This window comes from Lampetra fluviatilis, chromosome 69 (assembly GCF_964198595.1).
Source record: "Lampetra fluviatilis chromosome 69, kcLamFluv1.1, whole genome shotgun sequence".
NCBI classification, from domain to species: domain Eukaryota; kingdom Metazoa; phylum Chordata; class Hyperoartia; order Petromyzontiformes; family Petromyzontidae; genus Lampetra; species Lampetra fluviatilis.
This window is the reverse complement of record NC_136343.1, coordinates 4,632,944-4,650,415: the sequence shown is the minus strand read 5'-3', so window position 1 is coordinate 4,650,415 and position 17,472 is coordinate 4,632,944. Positions and strand designations below refer to the sequence as shown.

General features: G+C 49.4%; 1 protein-coding gene across 1 annotated transcript; it reads right to left on the bottom strand.

Annotated features, from left to right (window-relative positions):
* Window positions 1–212: 212 nt before the first annotated feature.
* On the bottom strand, window positions 213–5,127 carry LOC144952701 (ly6/PLAUR domain-containing protein 2-like). The gene is made up of 3 exons (XM_078883180.1): window positions 5,020–5,127; window positions 1,641–1,766; window positions 213–427 (listed from the first exon to the last, which is right to left on the bottom strand). The coding sequence occupies exons 1-3, from the start codon at window positions 5,072–5,074 to the stop codon at window positions 213–215; spliced, it is 396 nt and encodes a 131-aa protein (XP_078739306.1). The 5' UTR covers window positions 5,075–5,127.
* Window positions 5,128–17,472: the final 12,345 nt, after the last annotated feature.

Sequence of the window (17,472 nt, the reverse complement as noted above, 5' to 3'; positions counted from 1 at the left end):
GGTTCTCTGTGTGATGAGTCTACTTGTCTATATGTATGTACATACGTACGTTGAACTTCTTTAGCAGCGTAACGCAACAATCAAGACGATTTAAACGTTGCACAGCTCCACTGGTGGAAGCGTCGTGAGACAACCGAATAGAAGGGGAAAGTGATTGGACCGAACCCAGGCACGTGGGGGGGGGGGCGGGGGTGCGGCTGTGACGTCACGACCTACACCAGAGCCCTGCTGACCACGACGCTGATGGCCACGCCCAGCAGGGCCAGGGTCACGTGAGCTGCGCCCACCGGGCGAGGGGCGGCGTTGACGTTGCAGCCGTCACTCTGGCAGCACGTGGTGACCAGCGTGATTCCGTTGGTGGTTGCGTCGAATTTCTTGGCGGCGTCGCAATCGGCCTTGGTCGTGCACTTCTTGGTGACGGCGTAGGCTGGGCGGAAGAGAAAGCACGCGGGTCTCATTGTAAGTAAAATAAAATGTAATTAAAAACACGTAACAAATATTTTTTATTGTTATTTTACCAGTTGTAAGCCCAGCAGAGCTGCCATGTATCCCTTTTTCAAAAGTGACCTGTACGTGTGTGTTGAACTGCTTTCGTGCCGTACATAGCCAACCGTGCTAATCTGTGGGTGTCGATGTGTCTGTAATGGGTGTTTGTGGGATTCTGTGTATGTATGTGTGTGTTTGTTTCGCTTCTTTCACACCATACACAGCCCACCGTGCTAACTGCCGGTGCGCGAGGAAGGAAAACAAACTAAAACACAAAAAGTAGTTTTAAGAAATCAGTGTCAATCTCGAAGATGATTCAAAATTGCATAGCCCTCAGTGGCTTCCTAATATTGGAAGTAAGAGTGTTCCAGATGGCCGCAGAAGCAACGCATCCGAAAGCGCCGTGTGATGATGCAGTGGCCACCTTTGTTCGACAGCCAGCCAAAAAGCCGCTACCACAAATGGTGGCTGATATCATTACCATTATCATCGCATGAAAGTGTATAGCAGCAGCCGAATACTCGGAACACCGTGACGTCAAATAAAAAATGTGAAGGGGGAAAACCGGATGACCCCAGAGAAATATCAACACATTGGGGAAGAGTCTCCGATTGGGATCCAGAATCCCATTAACCCATCACGTAAATAAACCCTTAGACTCAACAGACACAGAGACCCCATAGACTCATCACACACAGACATCCATAGACTCGCCACACTAAGACTCATAGACTCAACACTCAGAGACCCATAGACTCATCACACACAAAGACCCCATAGACCCATCACCACACAGAGACCCCATAGACTCATCACCACACAGAGACCCCATAGACTCATCACCACACAGAGACCCTATAGACTCATCACCACACGGAGACCCCATAGACTCATCACCACACAGAGACCCCATAGACTCATCACCACACAGAGACCCCATAGACTCATCACACACAGAAACCCATAGACTCATCACCACACAGAGACCCCATAGACTCATCACACACAGAAACCCATAGACTCATCACAGACACAGAGACCCATAGACTCAAAGCAAGGTTAGATCGGACGCGCATCATGGGCCTGGGTGTCAATGCTGAATGCAAGGGGTCCACCCCCAACCTGTGCTTAGCCAGAATAAGCAATGCGCTTACAGGAGCCCTGGTAGAATAGCATTGTCTCGCAGGTGTCCTGCGATGCGGGACACGTGGTGGGGCCGCCCGCGTTGCACGCAACATTGTCTGTGTTCGTGCTGCACGAGTAGCATTGGAGGCTGTGCCCTGTATATCCACAGACACAAGACACAAGATCAACACCGATCATCATGATAATCACGGCAGACGATCATCATCATCACGGCAGACGATCACCATCATCATCATCACGGCAGACGATCACCATCATCATCATCACGGCAGACGATCACCATCATTATCGTTACAGCAGACGATCACCATCATCATAATCACAGCAGACGATCACCATCATCATCACGGCAGACGATCACCATCATTATCGTTACAGCAGACGATCACCATCATCATCACGGCAGACGATCACCATCATCATAATCACAGCAGACGATCACCATCATCATCACGGCAGACGATCACCATCATTATCGTTACAGCAGACGATCACCATCATCATCACGGCAGACGATCACCATCATCATAATCACAGCAGACGATCACCATCATCATCACGGCAGACGATCACCATCATTATCGTTACAGCAGACGATCACCATCATCATCACGGCAGACGATCACCATCATCATCACGGCAGACGATCACCATCATCATCATCATCACGACAGACGATCACCATCATCATCACGGCAGACGATCACCATCATCATCACAGCAGACGATCACCATCATCATCACGGCAGACGATCACCATCATCATCACGGAAGACGATTACCATCATCATCATCATAACGTTGCTGCACTACGAATCGGGCGACCCAAGTTTGATTCCCGCTCACGGCCACCAACACTGAAGGTGACGATTATCTGAAGCGGTACCCTGGGGCCTCCTCCCACGAGGACGACTCGTCCTCAAATGGGTTCCTGATGCAGTGGTGGTGTGGAGGAAACATCGCCACTGGGGAGACAAAGGTGGCCGGGCGTGGTGCTGGCCACCCACAGCCTCGTGTTTCCTTGCCGGCCGTCATAGGTGCTGCTACTCGCTAACAGCGCTTGCCCCAACAATCTGTTCAGGCTATACGGGGGATGTTTGTCTTTGTACGGGGTGTGTACAGGGTTTGTGTAGGACGCTCGTTGAGGACGCCACCACTTTGGCAGCTGAAGGCAGTCGCCCATCCAACATAAAGGGAGGGCTGGTGGAGCGACGCGGGCGGATAAAACGCAGCGAGTTTGCGCAGTTGGGGGGCACAGGTGGTGGGTGCATCTGCACAGTCATCTCAGTCGGTCAATGCTTGTCAACTGCGGGGTCTGTCCCGTGACCTCCCACTGCACCTAGCCTTGCAAAGCAGTCACCCCTCTGGCACCTGCAGGGTCTGTCCCCGTGACCTCCTCCTGCACCTATCCTGGCACAGAAGTCAACCTATGGCACCTGTAGGGCCGTCCGTGACCTCCCCCTGCACCTAGCCTGGCACTGAAGTCAACCTATGGCACCTGCAGGGCCGTCCGTGACCTCCCCCTGCACCTAGCCTGGCACTGAAGTCAACCTATGGCACCTGCAGGGCCGTCTGTGACCTACCCCTGCACCTAGCCTGGCACAGAAGTCAGCCCACGGCACCTGCTGGGTCTGACCCGAGACCTCCAGTCAGCGAGCCTTCACGTGGTAGCCTCAAAGTGCACCGAGCCTGGCACAGGCCGCCGTCACCGCCACTTAGTGGCATTTTCGAACACATTTTCGCAACTCGCCGCCTGATGAAGCTGCTGATTGTTGTTGCTGTTGTGGCTGTTTTGGTTGTTGTGGTTGTTGGTGTGGTTGATGAAGACCGTTTGTGTTGCAATCGAAACGTCGTGGGTTTTTTTGCTTTTATTATTTTCAATATATTATTTTGATTTTATTTTATTATTTAGATTTTATCTTATTATTTTTGTATTTTTTGTTTTCTGTTTACGTGAACTCATCGAAAGAACCAAGAGTATGAATTCCTGCAGTCACGAAAGTTTTAAGTCGAAAAGAGAAGTCCTCAACTTAATTTCAAAAGGGAATGCGAGCGTGCATACGCAGCACCAAACACGTCCAACACACAGGTTGTACCGAATAGGGCTTAACGATTTGGGGAAAATATCTAATTGCAATTTTTCTGACAGATTAATTGCGATTTGATTTGCGATTAAACATGTTAAAGTCAAGCTTCAGTTCAATATTCACTGTGTAATAGATTTAAAACGTGTGATGGAGCATTACCACATGATACCGTCAAAATATGAACTGCTCTGTATATTCTCATGCAAGGATGAGAACTTAAAAGATATTAATTGCTTTCAAAATGTATTTATAAAAAAAAATTTGAAATATAAAAATCAAACAGAGAACAATTGTTAAGTTCAATAAATAAAGTTACAATAATAAAAAAATAAACAAGAAAAATAAGAAGATAATAGGACTTTTCAAATCGCTAAAAATCGCAGCCTTTGCGATTTGTGATCGCATTGTTTCAAATTCCGATTTTGATTGAAATCGATTAATCATTCAGCCCGAGGATTACCGAAACTAAACACACCCAACACATTAAAACGTCGACGAGCTGTGTGGCTATTGGAAATGCTGCGGTGACATCGATGCAAATTATACGCGTTAGATTTACTATGTCGCTGTAACTTGTTGTGGATATTTATTGGGTACTTTCTGTTTCTGATACAAGTCATGTACAGCAGCAGGCATCGTCAGGGTCCGGGATCGATCCCACGTGCTCCTGTATACAAGTCAAGGTAGTTAAAATCTACACGGGGAGAGAGACACACACAGAGACTCAAAATATACAACAGCAGGCATCGTCAGGGTCCGGGATCGATCCCACGTGCTCCTGTATACAAGTCAAGGTAGTTAAAATCTACACGGGGAGAGAGACACACACAGAGACTCAAAATATACAACAGCAGGCATCGTCAGGGTCCGGGATCGATCCCACGTGCTCCTGTATACAAGTCACGGGGAGAGAGACACACAGAGACTCAAAAATATACAGCAGCAGGCATTATCAGAGTCCGTGATCGAAGCCATGGTCCTCCTGTACACCAGGCGACATAGTTAACATCTCCACAGAGAGAAAGACACGCAGAATCCAAATATGCAACAGCAGGCATCGTCAGAGTCCAGAATCGAACCCACGACCTCCTGTATACCAGACGAGGTAGTTAACATCTCCACAGGGAGAGAGACACGCAGAATCCAACGATACAATAGCAGGCATCGTCAGAGTCCATAATCGAACCCACGACCTCCTGTATACAAGACGAGGTAGTTAACATCTCTATGTATTACAGTATCGGCGTTGCTTTGGTGTTGTTGCAACAACAAACAACTCGCCACGCAAAAGTTGTCTCACCTCCGCTCACGAACAGCAACGCCACGAGGAGCAGACCCGGCAGGTAGCAAGTCATGGTTAGAGTCGTGGAGCCTGGCGTTGTGGCGCTTTGGGATGGAAAGTCGGCGAGTTGAGAGAGACAGAGTTACAGAGTCAGAGAGAGAGAGAGATATCCCTGGAGCAGTGACTGCGTCTGCGTGGTGAACTGGGAGACTTTATAAGCCCCAGAGACCAATGGAAAAGGGGAAGACATTCCTACAAACATATTTGCCATACCAATAGTTTCGGGTGGTGTCCAAATATATTTGTCGGTGGCTCGTTGCTCAATATCAGCAAATTAGAGGTGTGGTGGGTGGCCAGCGTCACGCGCTCACGGCCGCCTTTGCCTCTCACCCAGTGCAATCATATACACCCACGAACACCTGCATGCACACAGACACCTGTACATATACACTCACACCTGCATGCACGCACACACACCTGTACATATACACTAACAACTGCATGCACACACGCATGTACATATACACAAACCTGTAGATATGCATACACACCTGCATGTACATACACTCACGCCTGCATGTACACACACACCTGCATATACACTCACACCTACATGCACGCACACACACCTGTACATATACACTAACAATTGCATGCACACACGCATGTACATATACACAAACCTGTAGATATGCATACACACCTGCATGTACATACACTCACGCCTGCATGTACACACACACCTGCATGTACACAAACCTGCATATACTCTCACACATGCATGTACGCACACGTGTATATACATACATACAAAGACACGCTCGCACACCTGTACACACACACACATGTACATACACACAAGCACCTCATTGTAGACACACATCTGCATATTCTGACACTTGCATGTACGCACACACACACGCATATATACACAATCACACCTGTACATATACACAAATACAGAGATCACTCGTATAGCCTTAACATACTGTAGGGGCAAGTGCTGTTAGCGAGGACCTATGAACGCCGGCACGGCACACGAGGGGGTGGGTTTCCAGCACCACGGCCGCCTTTGTCTCCCCTGTGGCGATGTTTACGCATCACACGAGGTGCTCATTTGAGGCTGAGTCGACCTAGGGGAGGCCCAGTACCGGTTCAGATTATCGTCACTGATGTTGGCCGTCAGCGGGAATCGAACCCGGGTCGCCACATTCATAGCGCAGCACGCTAACTCCTACAATACCGCTCCCCACATATACACATACACACGTGCACATATACACAAACTTGTACACACACACCTGCATATACACACACTCACACCTGCATGTACACACACATACGTATACACTCATACATGAGTATGTGGCACATTAGGAAAGGATCACTCTTTTAATTATATCCTTGTGCAGCAAGGGAGTAAAGTGTGGTTCTGTGAAAGTCCTGATGTGCTGTGCAGTGCATCAATGCATGTGTGTACAGCAGCATGTGGGTGTCCAACACCACGCCCGGCTGCCTTTGTCTCCCCAGCAGCGATGTTTATGCATCTACTCGTCCTCATTTGAGGCTGAGTTGACCTAGGGGAGGCCCAGTACCGGTTTAGATAATTGTCGCATGTGTTGGCCGTGAGAGGGAATCCAACTCGGGAAGCCTGGTTCGTAGCGCAGTGTAGCGCTACCTACTGCACACACACAGACCCATAGACTCACCACACAGACACCCATAACATATCCACGGGGAGAGAGACACAGACTACAAATGTACAGCAGACGTTAGCGTCCTGGATCAAATCCACAACCTCCTGCATACCAGGCGAGGTAGCTAACTTCTCCACGGGGAGCATAATCCAATTGCGAGTCCTGAGACTCCATGATGAGTACCATCGACAATCGAGCTGTGGATAGACGACGGCTGATTTCAAGTTCTTCTCTTCCGACCCAACAACCCTCTTAGTTGCTCCATAAGTCTGTTAAGGCGGTATGGGGGACGTTTATCTTTTTTCTTTGTCAGCCCAGTTTCGATTCCCTATACGGGCGTCGTATTCATGTCAAATTCCCTCTAAAGCTGTTTTTTTAGAAACGCATTTTTTCGTGCTCAGTTTTGTTGTCCTTCCACACGCACCTCCGATTCGCGTGGTTGGCTACTTATGGTGGCAACGAAGTTCAGCATACGCACATACGTAGAGACCCGTAGACTCATCACACAGAGACCCATAGACTCACCACACAGAGACCTGTAGACTCATCACACAGAGACCTGTAGACTCATCACCCAGAGACGCATAGACTCACCACACAGTGACCTGTAGACTCATCACATAGATACACGTAGACTCATCACACAGATCCATATACTCATCGTACAGAGGCCCATATACTCATCACACAGACCCCGGTAGATATTTAAGATCTGTTCCGAGAAGTGAGTTGGCGTGACAGCGATGGGAGTGGCATGCCTCTGATGGGAAGAGAAGTGAACTATACTGTAATAGAATATCGGGTTGGCTTTCAAATGGTGCGTGTATGTTGAACTTTTGCAACGTATGTACGTGCGTATGTTGATCTTTTGCAACGTCCCTAGTATGTATGTATCTACCCAGAGACTCACCGCACAAAGACCCATAGACTCCTTTTGCAGAGACTCAAATACTCACCACACAGAGCCCCATACCCTCACCACACAGAAACCCGTAGACTCACCGCACCGAGACCCATAGACACATTACACAGAAACACATAGACACATGACACAGAGACCCATAAACTCATCAAGCATAGACCCATAGACTCACCACACATAGTCCCATAGACACACCACACTAAGACCAATAGACTTATCAAGCAGAGACCTATAACCTCACCACACAGAGAACTGTAGACTCGTCACACAGAGACCCATAGACTCATCAAACAGATTCCCATAAACTCATCACGCAGAGACCCATAAACTCAACACATAAAGACCCGTAGACTCATCACACAGAGACCCGTAGACTCATCACACAGAGACATGTAGACTCATCACACAGATCCATATACTCATCGTACAGAGGCCCATATACTCATCACACAGACCCCGGCAGATATTTAAGATCTGTTCCGAGAAGTGAGTTGACGTGACAGCGATGGGAGTGGCATACCTCTGATGGGAAGAGAAGTGAACTACTGTAATAGAATATCGAGTTGGCTTTCAAATGGTGTGTGTATGTTGAACTTTTGCAACGTATGTACGTGCGTATGTTGAACTTTTGCAACGTCCCTAGTATGTATGTATCTACCCAGAGACTCACCACACCGAGACCCATATACTCATTTTGCAGAGACCCAAATACTCACCACACAGAGTCGCATAGGCTCATTATGCAGATACCAATAGACTCACCACACAGAGACCCATACCCTTACCACACAGAAACCCGTAGACTCACCACACCGAGACCCATAGACACATTACACAGAAACACATATACACATGACACAAAGACCCATAAACTCATCAAGCATAGACCCATAGACTCACCACACATAGTCCCATAGACACACCACACTAAGACCAATAGACTTATCAAGCAGAGACCTATAACCTCACCACACAGAGAACTGTAGACTCGTCACACAGAGACCCATAGACTCATCAAACAGATTCCCATAAACTCATCACGCAGAGACATGTAGACTCATCATACAGATCCATATACTCATCGTACAGAGGCCCATATACTCATCACACAGACCCCGGTAGATATTTAAGATCTGTTCCGAGAAGTGAGTTGGCGTGACAGCGATGGGAGTGGCATGCCTCTGATGGGAAGAGAAGTGAACTATACTGTAATAGAATATCGGGTTGGCTTTCAAATGGTGCGTGTATGTTGAACTTTTGCAACGTATGTACGTGCGTATGTTGATCTTTTGCAACGTCCCTAGTATGTATGTATCTACCCAGAGACTCACCGCACAAAGACCCATAGACTCCTTTTGCAGAGACTCAAATACTCACCACACAGAGCCCCATACCCTCACCACACAGAAACCCGTAGACTCACCGCACCGAGACCCATAGACACATTACACAGAAACACATAGACACATGACACAGAGACCCATAAACTCATCAAGCATAGACCCATAGACTCACCACACATAGTCCCATAGACACACCACACTAAGACCAATAGACTTATCAAGCAGAGACCTATAACCTCACCACACAGAGAACTGTAGACTCGTCACACAGAGACCCATAGACTCATCAAACAGATTCCCATAAACTCATCACGCAGAGACCCATAAACTCAACACATAAAGACCCGTAGACTCATCACACAGAGACCCGTAGACTCATCACACAGAGACATGTAGACTCATCACACAGATCCATATACTCATCGTACAGAGGCCCATATACTCATCACACAGACCCCGGCAGATATTTAAGATCTGTTCCGAGAAGTGAGTTGACGTGACAGCGATGGGAGTGGCATACCTCTGATGGGAAGAGAAGTGAACTACTGTAATAGAATATCGAGTTGGCTTTCAAATGGTGTGTGTATGTTGAACTTTTGCAACGTATGTACGTGCGTATGTTGAACTTTTGCAACGTCCCTAGTATGTATGTATCTACCCAGAGACTCACCACACCGAGACCCATATACTCATTTTGCAGAGACCCAAATACTCACCACACAGAGTCGCATAGGCTCATTATGCAGATACCAATAGACTCACCACACAGAGACCCATACCCTTACCACACAGAAACCCGTAGACTCACCACACCGAGACCCATAGACACATTACACAGAAACACATATACACATGACACAAAGACCCATAAACTCATCAAGCATAGACCCATAGACTCACCACACATAGTCCCATAGACACACCACACTAAGACCAATAGACTTATCAAGCAGAGACCTATAACCTCACCACACAGAGAACTGTAGACTCGTCACACAGAGACCCATAGACTCATCAAACAGATTCCCATAAACTCATCACGCAGAGACCCATAAACTCAACACATAAAGACCCGTAGACTCATCACACAGAGACTCGTAGACTCATCACACAGAGACATGTAGACTCATCATACAGATCCATATACTCATCGTACAGAGGCCCATATACTCATCACACAGACCCCGGCTGATATTTAAGATCTGTTCCGAGAAGTGAGTTGACGTGACATCGATGGGAGTGGCATACCTCTGATGGGAAGAGAAGTGAGCTACTGTAATAGAAAACCAGGTTGGCTTTCAAATGGTGCGTGTATGTTGCACTTTTGCAACGTATGTAGTGCGTATGTTGAACTTTTGCAAATTTCCTAGTATGTATGTATCTACCCAGAGACTCACCGCACAAAGACCGATAGAATCATTTTGCAGAGACACATAGACTTAGCACACAGACCCATACGCTCAAATGAAGAGACCAAAACACTCACCACACAGAGACCCATACCCTCACCACAGAGAAACCCGTAGACTCTCCACACCGAGACCCATAGACTAATTTTGCAGAGACCCAAATACTCACCACACAGAGTCACATTGGCTCATTATGCAGAGACCAATAGACGCACCACATAGAGACCCATACCCTTACCACACAGAAACCCGTAGACTCACTACACCGAGACCCATAGACACATTACACAGACATATAGACACACGACAGAGATACCCATAAACTCATCAAGCATAGACCCATAGACTCACTACACATAGTCCCAAAGACACACCACACAAAGACCCATAGACTCATCAAGCAGAGACCTATAGCCTCACCACACGCACAGAGACCCACCCATATAAGCATCATACACAGAGACCCATAGACTCTTCACACAGAGTCCCCATAAACTCATCACACAGAGACCCGTAGACTCACCACACAGATACCCATAGACTCATCACACATAGACGCATAGACTCGCCACACAGAGACCTGTAGACTCATCACACAGAGACACGTAGACTCATCACACAGAGACATGTAGACTCATCATACAGATCCATATACTCATCGTACAGAGGCCCATATACTCATCACACAGACCTCGGCTGATATTTAAGATCTGTTCCGAGAAGTGAGTTGGCGTGACATCGATGGGAGTGGCATACCTCTGATGGGAAGAGAAGTGAACGACTGTAATAGAAAACCGGGTTGGCTTTCAAATGGTGCGTGTATGTTGAACTTTCGCAAAGTCCCTAGTATGTATGTATCTACCCATAGACTCACCGCACAAAGACCGATAGACTAATTTTGCAGAGACCCAAATACTCACCACGCAGAGCCCCATAGGCTCTTTATGCAGAGACCAATAGACTCACCACACAGGTGTGGTAAACTACTGGTATGATGAACCACCAGCGATATAGCTCTCTTTCAGAAACGACCTGGCTATCAAAAATGATAGTTCAATGAAGTGGCTGATATCATCGTGTGGAAACGTATAGCAGTAGCCAAATACTCGAAACGCATGATGTTGATTATAAATGTGAAGGGGGGAAACCGAAAGACCCGGAGAAAAGCCACGTGGCCACCATGGGGAGAGAGAGAGAGAGAAACATGCGAACTCCAAATATATACAGCAGGCTGCGTCAGGGTCGGGATCGAACCCACGCCTTCCTGCATATCAGGCGAGGTAGTTAACATCTCCACGGGGAGAGAGATATACAAGCAGACTCCAAATATACAGTAGGCATCGTCATGGTCGAGACCGAACCCCCGACCGCCTGAATACCATGCTAGGTAATTAACATCTCCAGTGGGATAAAAGACACGCAGACTCCAAATATACATCCTCAGGCCTCGGCAGCGATGGAATCGAATCAATAACCTCCTACATACCAGGCTTAGGAGTTAACATCTCGGCGCACTAATAACGCTTGAGTCGTGTCACTCCTTTCTCTCCCTGCACACAGATCAGATCATTAGCAAGATGTGCACCTTTGTCAGCCTTTATAGATGGAAAACAATTACGGCTCTGACAGGGTCGGTACATTCTACAAGTGCTACACCAGCAATCTGTGCAACTTTAACTCCGCCCTGCCACATTCCATCTGGGTGGCCTCGCTCATTCTCCTGCTTCCCGTGGGCATCGAAGTCCTCAGCGTCATTGGCTGACGCAGCCCCACCACTCACCTGTAGTTCATATTCGTCACCATCATAATCATCATCGTTGTTGTCATTATCGTCATCGTCGTCACCATCATCATCGTCGACATCATTGTCATCATCATGATCATCATTGTCATCATCATCGTCGTCACCATCATCGCCATCATCATCATCATCACCGCAGGGGCCTGGTTTCGATTCCTCAATTCGGTGACCTTTCTGTGTGCGAGTTTGTGTGTCAAAATCACCAAAACAATACTAGTTTAAGTTCTATATACCGTTATTCATGCTAATTGCATTTCACAACGGTGTACAATAATGACATGTATAATACAATTAAAGGCTCAATCATGTTCATAGAAATTGTTGATTAAATCAAAGCATTCTGAAAAAAATATCTAATTTAACATATCAAGAAGTGGTATTGAAATAGAAGGTATAAAGAACAAAAAGAGTTATCACAACGGAGGATGAAGGAGAGAGCTGTGGAAGGATAGAGCTGTGGATGAAGGAGGGAGCTGTGGATGAAGGAGGGTGCTGTAGATGTAGAAATATGTGGATGAAAGAGTGACCTGTGGATGAAGGAGAGACCTGTGGATAAGAAGTTCACAGACCAAATAGAAATATTTTGCAACGAATCAAGTACTGCATTAACCACATTCGCAGCGCTGACTAATTACCTACCTTTAAGCGACTTCTTTAACAACATCTTTTGATTTAACTTTTACTAAACAGATCTCTGAGCCGAGCTCCGCGCCTCAGGATTGCTGCCCTAAGAAAAGTGAAAATTGTGCACTTTACTAATTATCATCATGATTATTATGCATATAAACTATTGCTTTTTGGCAATTTCAGTTTTTTTTTTAACTTGCTGGCCATTTGTTAATTAAAAAAAGTTTGTTCCGTTTGATAATTTCGTAACATCCTGGTTATACATTTAACATATAAATGAAAGGATCAAAAGGATCATTTCGCGACCAATTTTATCCGGAATAAAGGTTTGTTTGGTCTTCGCACATGATAGGCTCACAGTGATGGCATCACCTTTACTCCTCTATTTAAGACTAACACAGGAAGACTTCTTCACAATTATGGCAAATCGCCTGATGAAGCTGGTTGTTGTTGTAATCACCAGCGAAACGTCACAGTACTAAAATTGCAAATGTTACAGTCATGGGTTTATTCTCGAACTTACACCGGTGTGCTGAAGTAGTAACCAGCATGTGTAATTTACGTGACAAACCTTACTAAATTGGCTCTGTCGGGTAGTGGTGGGTTTCCAACACATATATATTTACGCAATCTAAACAAAACAAAACACTTAATTACGGATGTTGGTGATGGTGATGGTTGACGGTAATGGATGGTAGTACCTCATTAAATCCCTATCTAGGATCAGCTTTGCTTAGCTTCCAACATCTGATAACATTGGAAGAAGCAGTTTGACTGATTTTCTAACATATTACGTCTCTCTCGAAATTGTTTTCCGTGTGACCAGCACCACGCCCGGCCGCCTTTGTCACTATAGTCGTGACAATGGTTACACACCGCACCAGGTGCTGTTGTGAGGTTCAGTCGACCTAGGGGAGGCCCAGGATCGGTTCAAATATATTGGCCACTGATGTTTTGACCGTGAGCGGGAATCGAACCCGGCTTTCTGGGTTCATAGCGCAGTATGCCAACCATTGCGCCACCACTCTCCACATTGCATATGTAGTGGTGGTATTGACGTGCGCCGACTGTGACAGTGATGGATCACGGGGCGGCGCGGGGTGCGGGGTTGGGCACGCGTTATGGGCGTGGTGTGGACGCGCGCGCCGGGAGTGACAGATGACGAGGCGGCGCGGAGTGAGTGGTGAGGCACGATGAGATGTGGGAAAAGAGGATCGTAGCCAGCACCCGGCGATTGGTCGAATAAGTGGGTGCTCGCAGCGACGTCCGCAGGTGGGGTATAAAGGGGGACGCGCGAGAGCACTCGGGGAGAGTTACCCAGTTGAAGACCCGAAGACGGAGCTGAAGACCTAGTGAAGCCGAGTAGCTCAGTGGCGTTAGTCGCCGAGTAGCTAAGTGGATGTTGGTCATCCGAGTAGCTCAGTGGCGTTAGTCGCCGAGTAGCTAAGTGGATGTTGGTCATCCGAGTAGCTCAGTGGGCGTTAGTCGCCAAGTAGCTAAGTGGGTGTTTGTCACCCGAGTACTAAGTGGATGTTGGTCATCCGAGTAGCTCAGTGGCGTTAGTCGCCAAGTAGCTAAGAGGATGTTGGTCATCCGAGTAGCTCAGTGGGCGTTAGTCGCCAAGTAGCTAAGTGGGTGTTTGTCACCCGAGTACTAAGTGGATGTTGGTCATCCGAGTAACTCAGTGGGCGTTAGTCGCCAAGTAGCTAAGTGGGTGTTTGTCACCCGAGTACTAAGTGGATGTTGGTCATCCGAGTAACTCAGTGGGCGTTAGTCGCCAAGTAGCGAAGTGGGTGTTTGTCACCCGAGATACAAAGTAGGTGTTAGTCACCTGTAACCAAGTTTGATAAAATAAAGAGTGTGTTACCCGTGAAGTCGTCTCCCGTGGAGTTACTACATTACAACTGGCGTCAGAAGTAAACCTGTCTTCAAGAAGTATGGACACAAGGAAGACTACCCGTACCCACGAGCGAGGTCGGGATGACGACGGCGTACCGGGGACACCGACCTCGGGAGTAGAGGACGAGGAGTTGCCGCCGATGCAGCACTTCGCGGTGATGGCCGACGCTCCGCTTGCCTCCGACACCGGCCTCCAGGACGCGCACGCCCGCTTGGCGGAGTTGCTACTCGCCGCCGCCGCTGTCTTGGCCGACATCTCCGTTCCGGCGAGCGGAAAAACGGCTGCGGGGGTCGTGGAGGAAGCGACGGTGGAGGATTCCCGCCAAAGGGCGCTTCGCGCCAAAAGCCTGGAGGTTGCCGCCGTTTTTGGGGGGCCGCCACCGATTGGCGGGAAAGACGGACGCCACGTGGCCGGACACCTCCGCGCAGCACAGCCCACGTCATCGGCGCGCGCCGGAGCCCTCCATTTTGCGCCTGACAACCGAGCCGACATTTTACACAACTCCAGCGGAGCGCGGGAAAATCTCTCCGACGTCGACGACGATCGGGTCCTCCAGCAAAGATTGCCCGCGCTGTCGGCGTTCAAGGCGGATGGGGGCGACTGGGGAGCCTTCCAACGAAGGTTCCTCGCTCATCAGGAGATGTCGGGGTGGTCCGACACCACTGCCCTGCGTGCGTTGCCAGCGATGCTTGACGACGACGCGCTTGCAGCCTTCACATCTGCTGCAAGGTCGTCCCGCTCTACGCTCCAGGCCGCACTACACCTGATGGCGAAGGTGTTCGGGCCGCCCTCCACGTGCCGCCACCAGTTCTACGATCGGCGGAAGGTGGCTGGGGAAACGACGCTAGCCTACCGCACGGCACTGCTCGCCTTGGCGGACGCGGCTTTTCCCCGCATGGATAAGGAGGGGAAGGACGCCATGGTGACGGAGCAGCTGCTGGTGTTGGCCCACGAGTTGGGGGTCCCCATCAACGTGGCAGACGAGATGGAGATCTGCTCCCTGGCGATCGCCACGAGCATTCACGCGTACGAGGTCCTCAAACGCAAGCCGGGGGTCGTCTGCAAATGGCCGGGGAATGCGGCACTGGCCGCCACGATCGCCGAACCTCAGCCAGCTGCGGTGCAGGAGCGGGCCTTCGCTGCATCGTGTCCGGGGGAGTGGAGAACGGGAGGTCGTTCGCCCACACGTTCGCCCCGCAAGCTGGAGCAACCGAAACCTACGACGTCCGTCGTCTGCTACAACTGCGGCCTTCGGGGTCACGTCGCAGCCGGGTGCCGGGCCCCGCGTCCGCGCACCGCAGGACCACGTCGGGACGACGACCAGGGCCACAAGTCATCCCAACAAAACCCGGCAAGTCGCGGCACCTCACACGTTCGGTCCACAAACACGGCACATTCGGGTCGCCGCTTCGCGGTGGGGGGTTCGCGGCTGGGTGCCGGGGGTTCAATTCGGCGGGGGGGGTCCGTACGCGGCCCGCAAGCAGTCGAGTGGTCCGAATTGGCCCACAGGATCGTGGCTGCGTCAGCCGGGTCGTCCGTGGTAACGGGGTTCATTGACGGGGTTGAGGTCCGGGTGCTTGTTGACACGGGTGCGTCGGCCACCATCATCTCGGACCTTATTTATAACATCCTTCCCGTCCAAAGTAGACCCCTTCTGCCGGTAGACGTGCCATTTTATGCGGCGAATGGGGGATCCCTGGGGATCATCGGCCAGATTCGGGCGACGATTTGCATTGGGGACATTAAATTAGCGGGCCCTATTTTTGTATCATCATCGCTGGCCGTTCCCTGTTTGCTAGGTACGGACTTTTTGTCAAAAATGCCCATCAAAATTCTTATTGATCAGGCCTGCATAGAGCTTCCGTCAGGTCGGCGGGTTGCCTTCTTGTCGAGCCCTATCAAAGTGCGCACGGTTTGTGCGACGGTGCAGGCGCTGGCGACTCACACTGTACGGGTACCCCCGGGATCGCAAATGTTAGTACCCCTTCGGTTCAGGAAGCCACTCGAGGTGGGTGCGGAGGCACAGGGGGTGCTGTTGGGGCCGTCAAACAGAGCCAGTAAGGGCCTCGACTTAGCGGTTGCTCAAACCATGGTGAGAGGGGACAGTGAGCCGTTCGTAATGGTCCTGAATACGGGGTCGCGGCCGGCCGTAATTGCGCAGGGAACGGTGCTGGCTCACGCCGCGCCGCTGCCCGTTGAGGAACGGCTCGTGGCTCAAGCAGATTTTACTGTCGAGTCGCATCCTCAAAGTGATGAGGGGACTGAGTGGTTGGACTCGCTGTGTGCGGGTTCTGCTAACTTGTCCGGGGTGCAATTGGGAGCATTGAGGGGTTTGCTCATCGAGTTTGCTGACGTGTTCAGCAAACATAAGTACGATATCGGCTGCACTGACCTGTTGCGCCACCACATAGCTACAGTGGACGCGGCCCCTATTCGTCAGAATCCTTTCCGGCTCAGCCCGGCCGAGAAGGAACATGTGCAATCGGCGGTTAATGATATGTTGGCGGCCGATATCATTTCGCCCTCTTCTAGTCCGTGGGGTGCTCCTATTGTCCTAGTAAAGAAACAGGACGGGTCCTTGCGGTTTTGTGTCGATTTCCGCCGCTTAAACAAAATCTCGATGGCGGATGCGTATCCGCTCCCCAGGATGGATGAGTCGCTGGATGCCTTGGCGGGAGCGCAGTTTTTTTCCACACTCGATCTGCTTTCTGGATTTTGGCAATTGCCACTCGATAACGAGTCTAAACCTAAAACTGCTTTCCGCACACCTGG

What these genes read in the sequence shown, in the direction of transcription:
- LOC144952701 (XM_078883180.1), bottom strand. Translation starts at nt 5,074, where the DNA reads ATGACTTGCTACCTGCCGGGTCTGCTCCTCGTGGCGTTGCTGTTCGTG. An exon ending in GTTGCTGTTCGTGAGCGGAG is followed by an intron (nt 1,767 to 5,019) that starts GTGAGACAACTT and finishes GTGGATATACAG; the next exon opens with GGCACAGCCTCCAATGCTAC. An exon ending in GCTATTCTACCAGGGCTCCT is followed by an intron (nt 428 to 1,640) that starts GTAAGCGCATTG and finishes TCTTCCGCCCAG; the next exon opens with CCTACGCCGTCACCAAGAAG.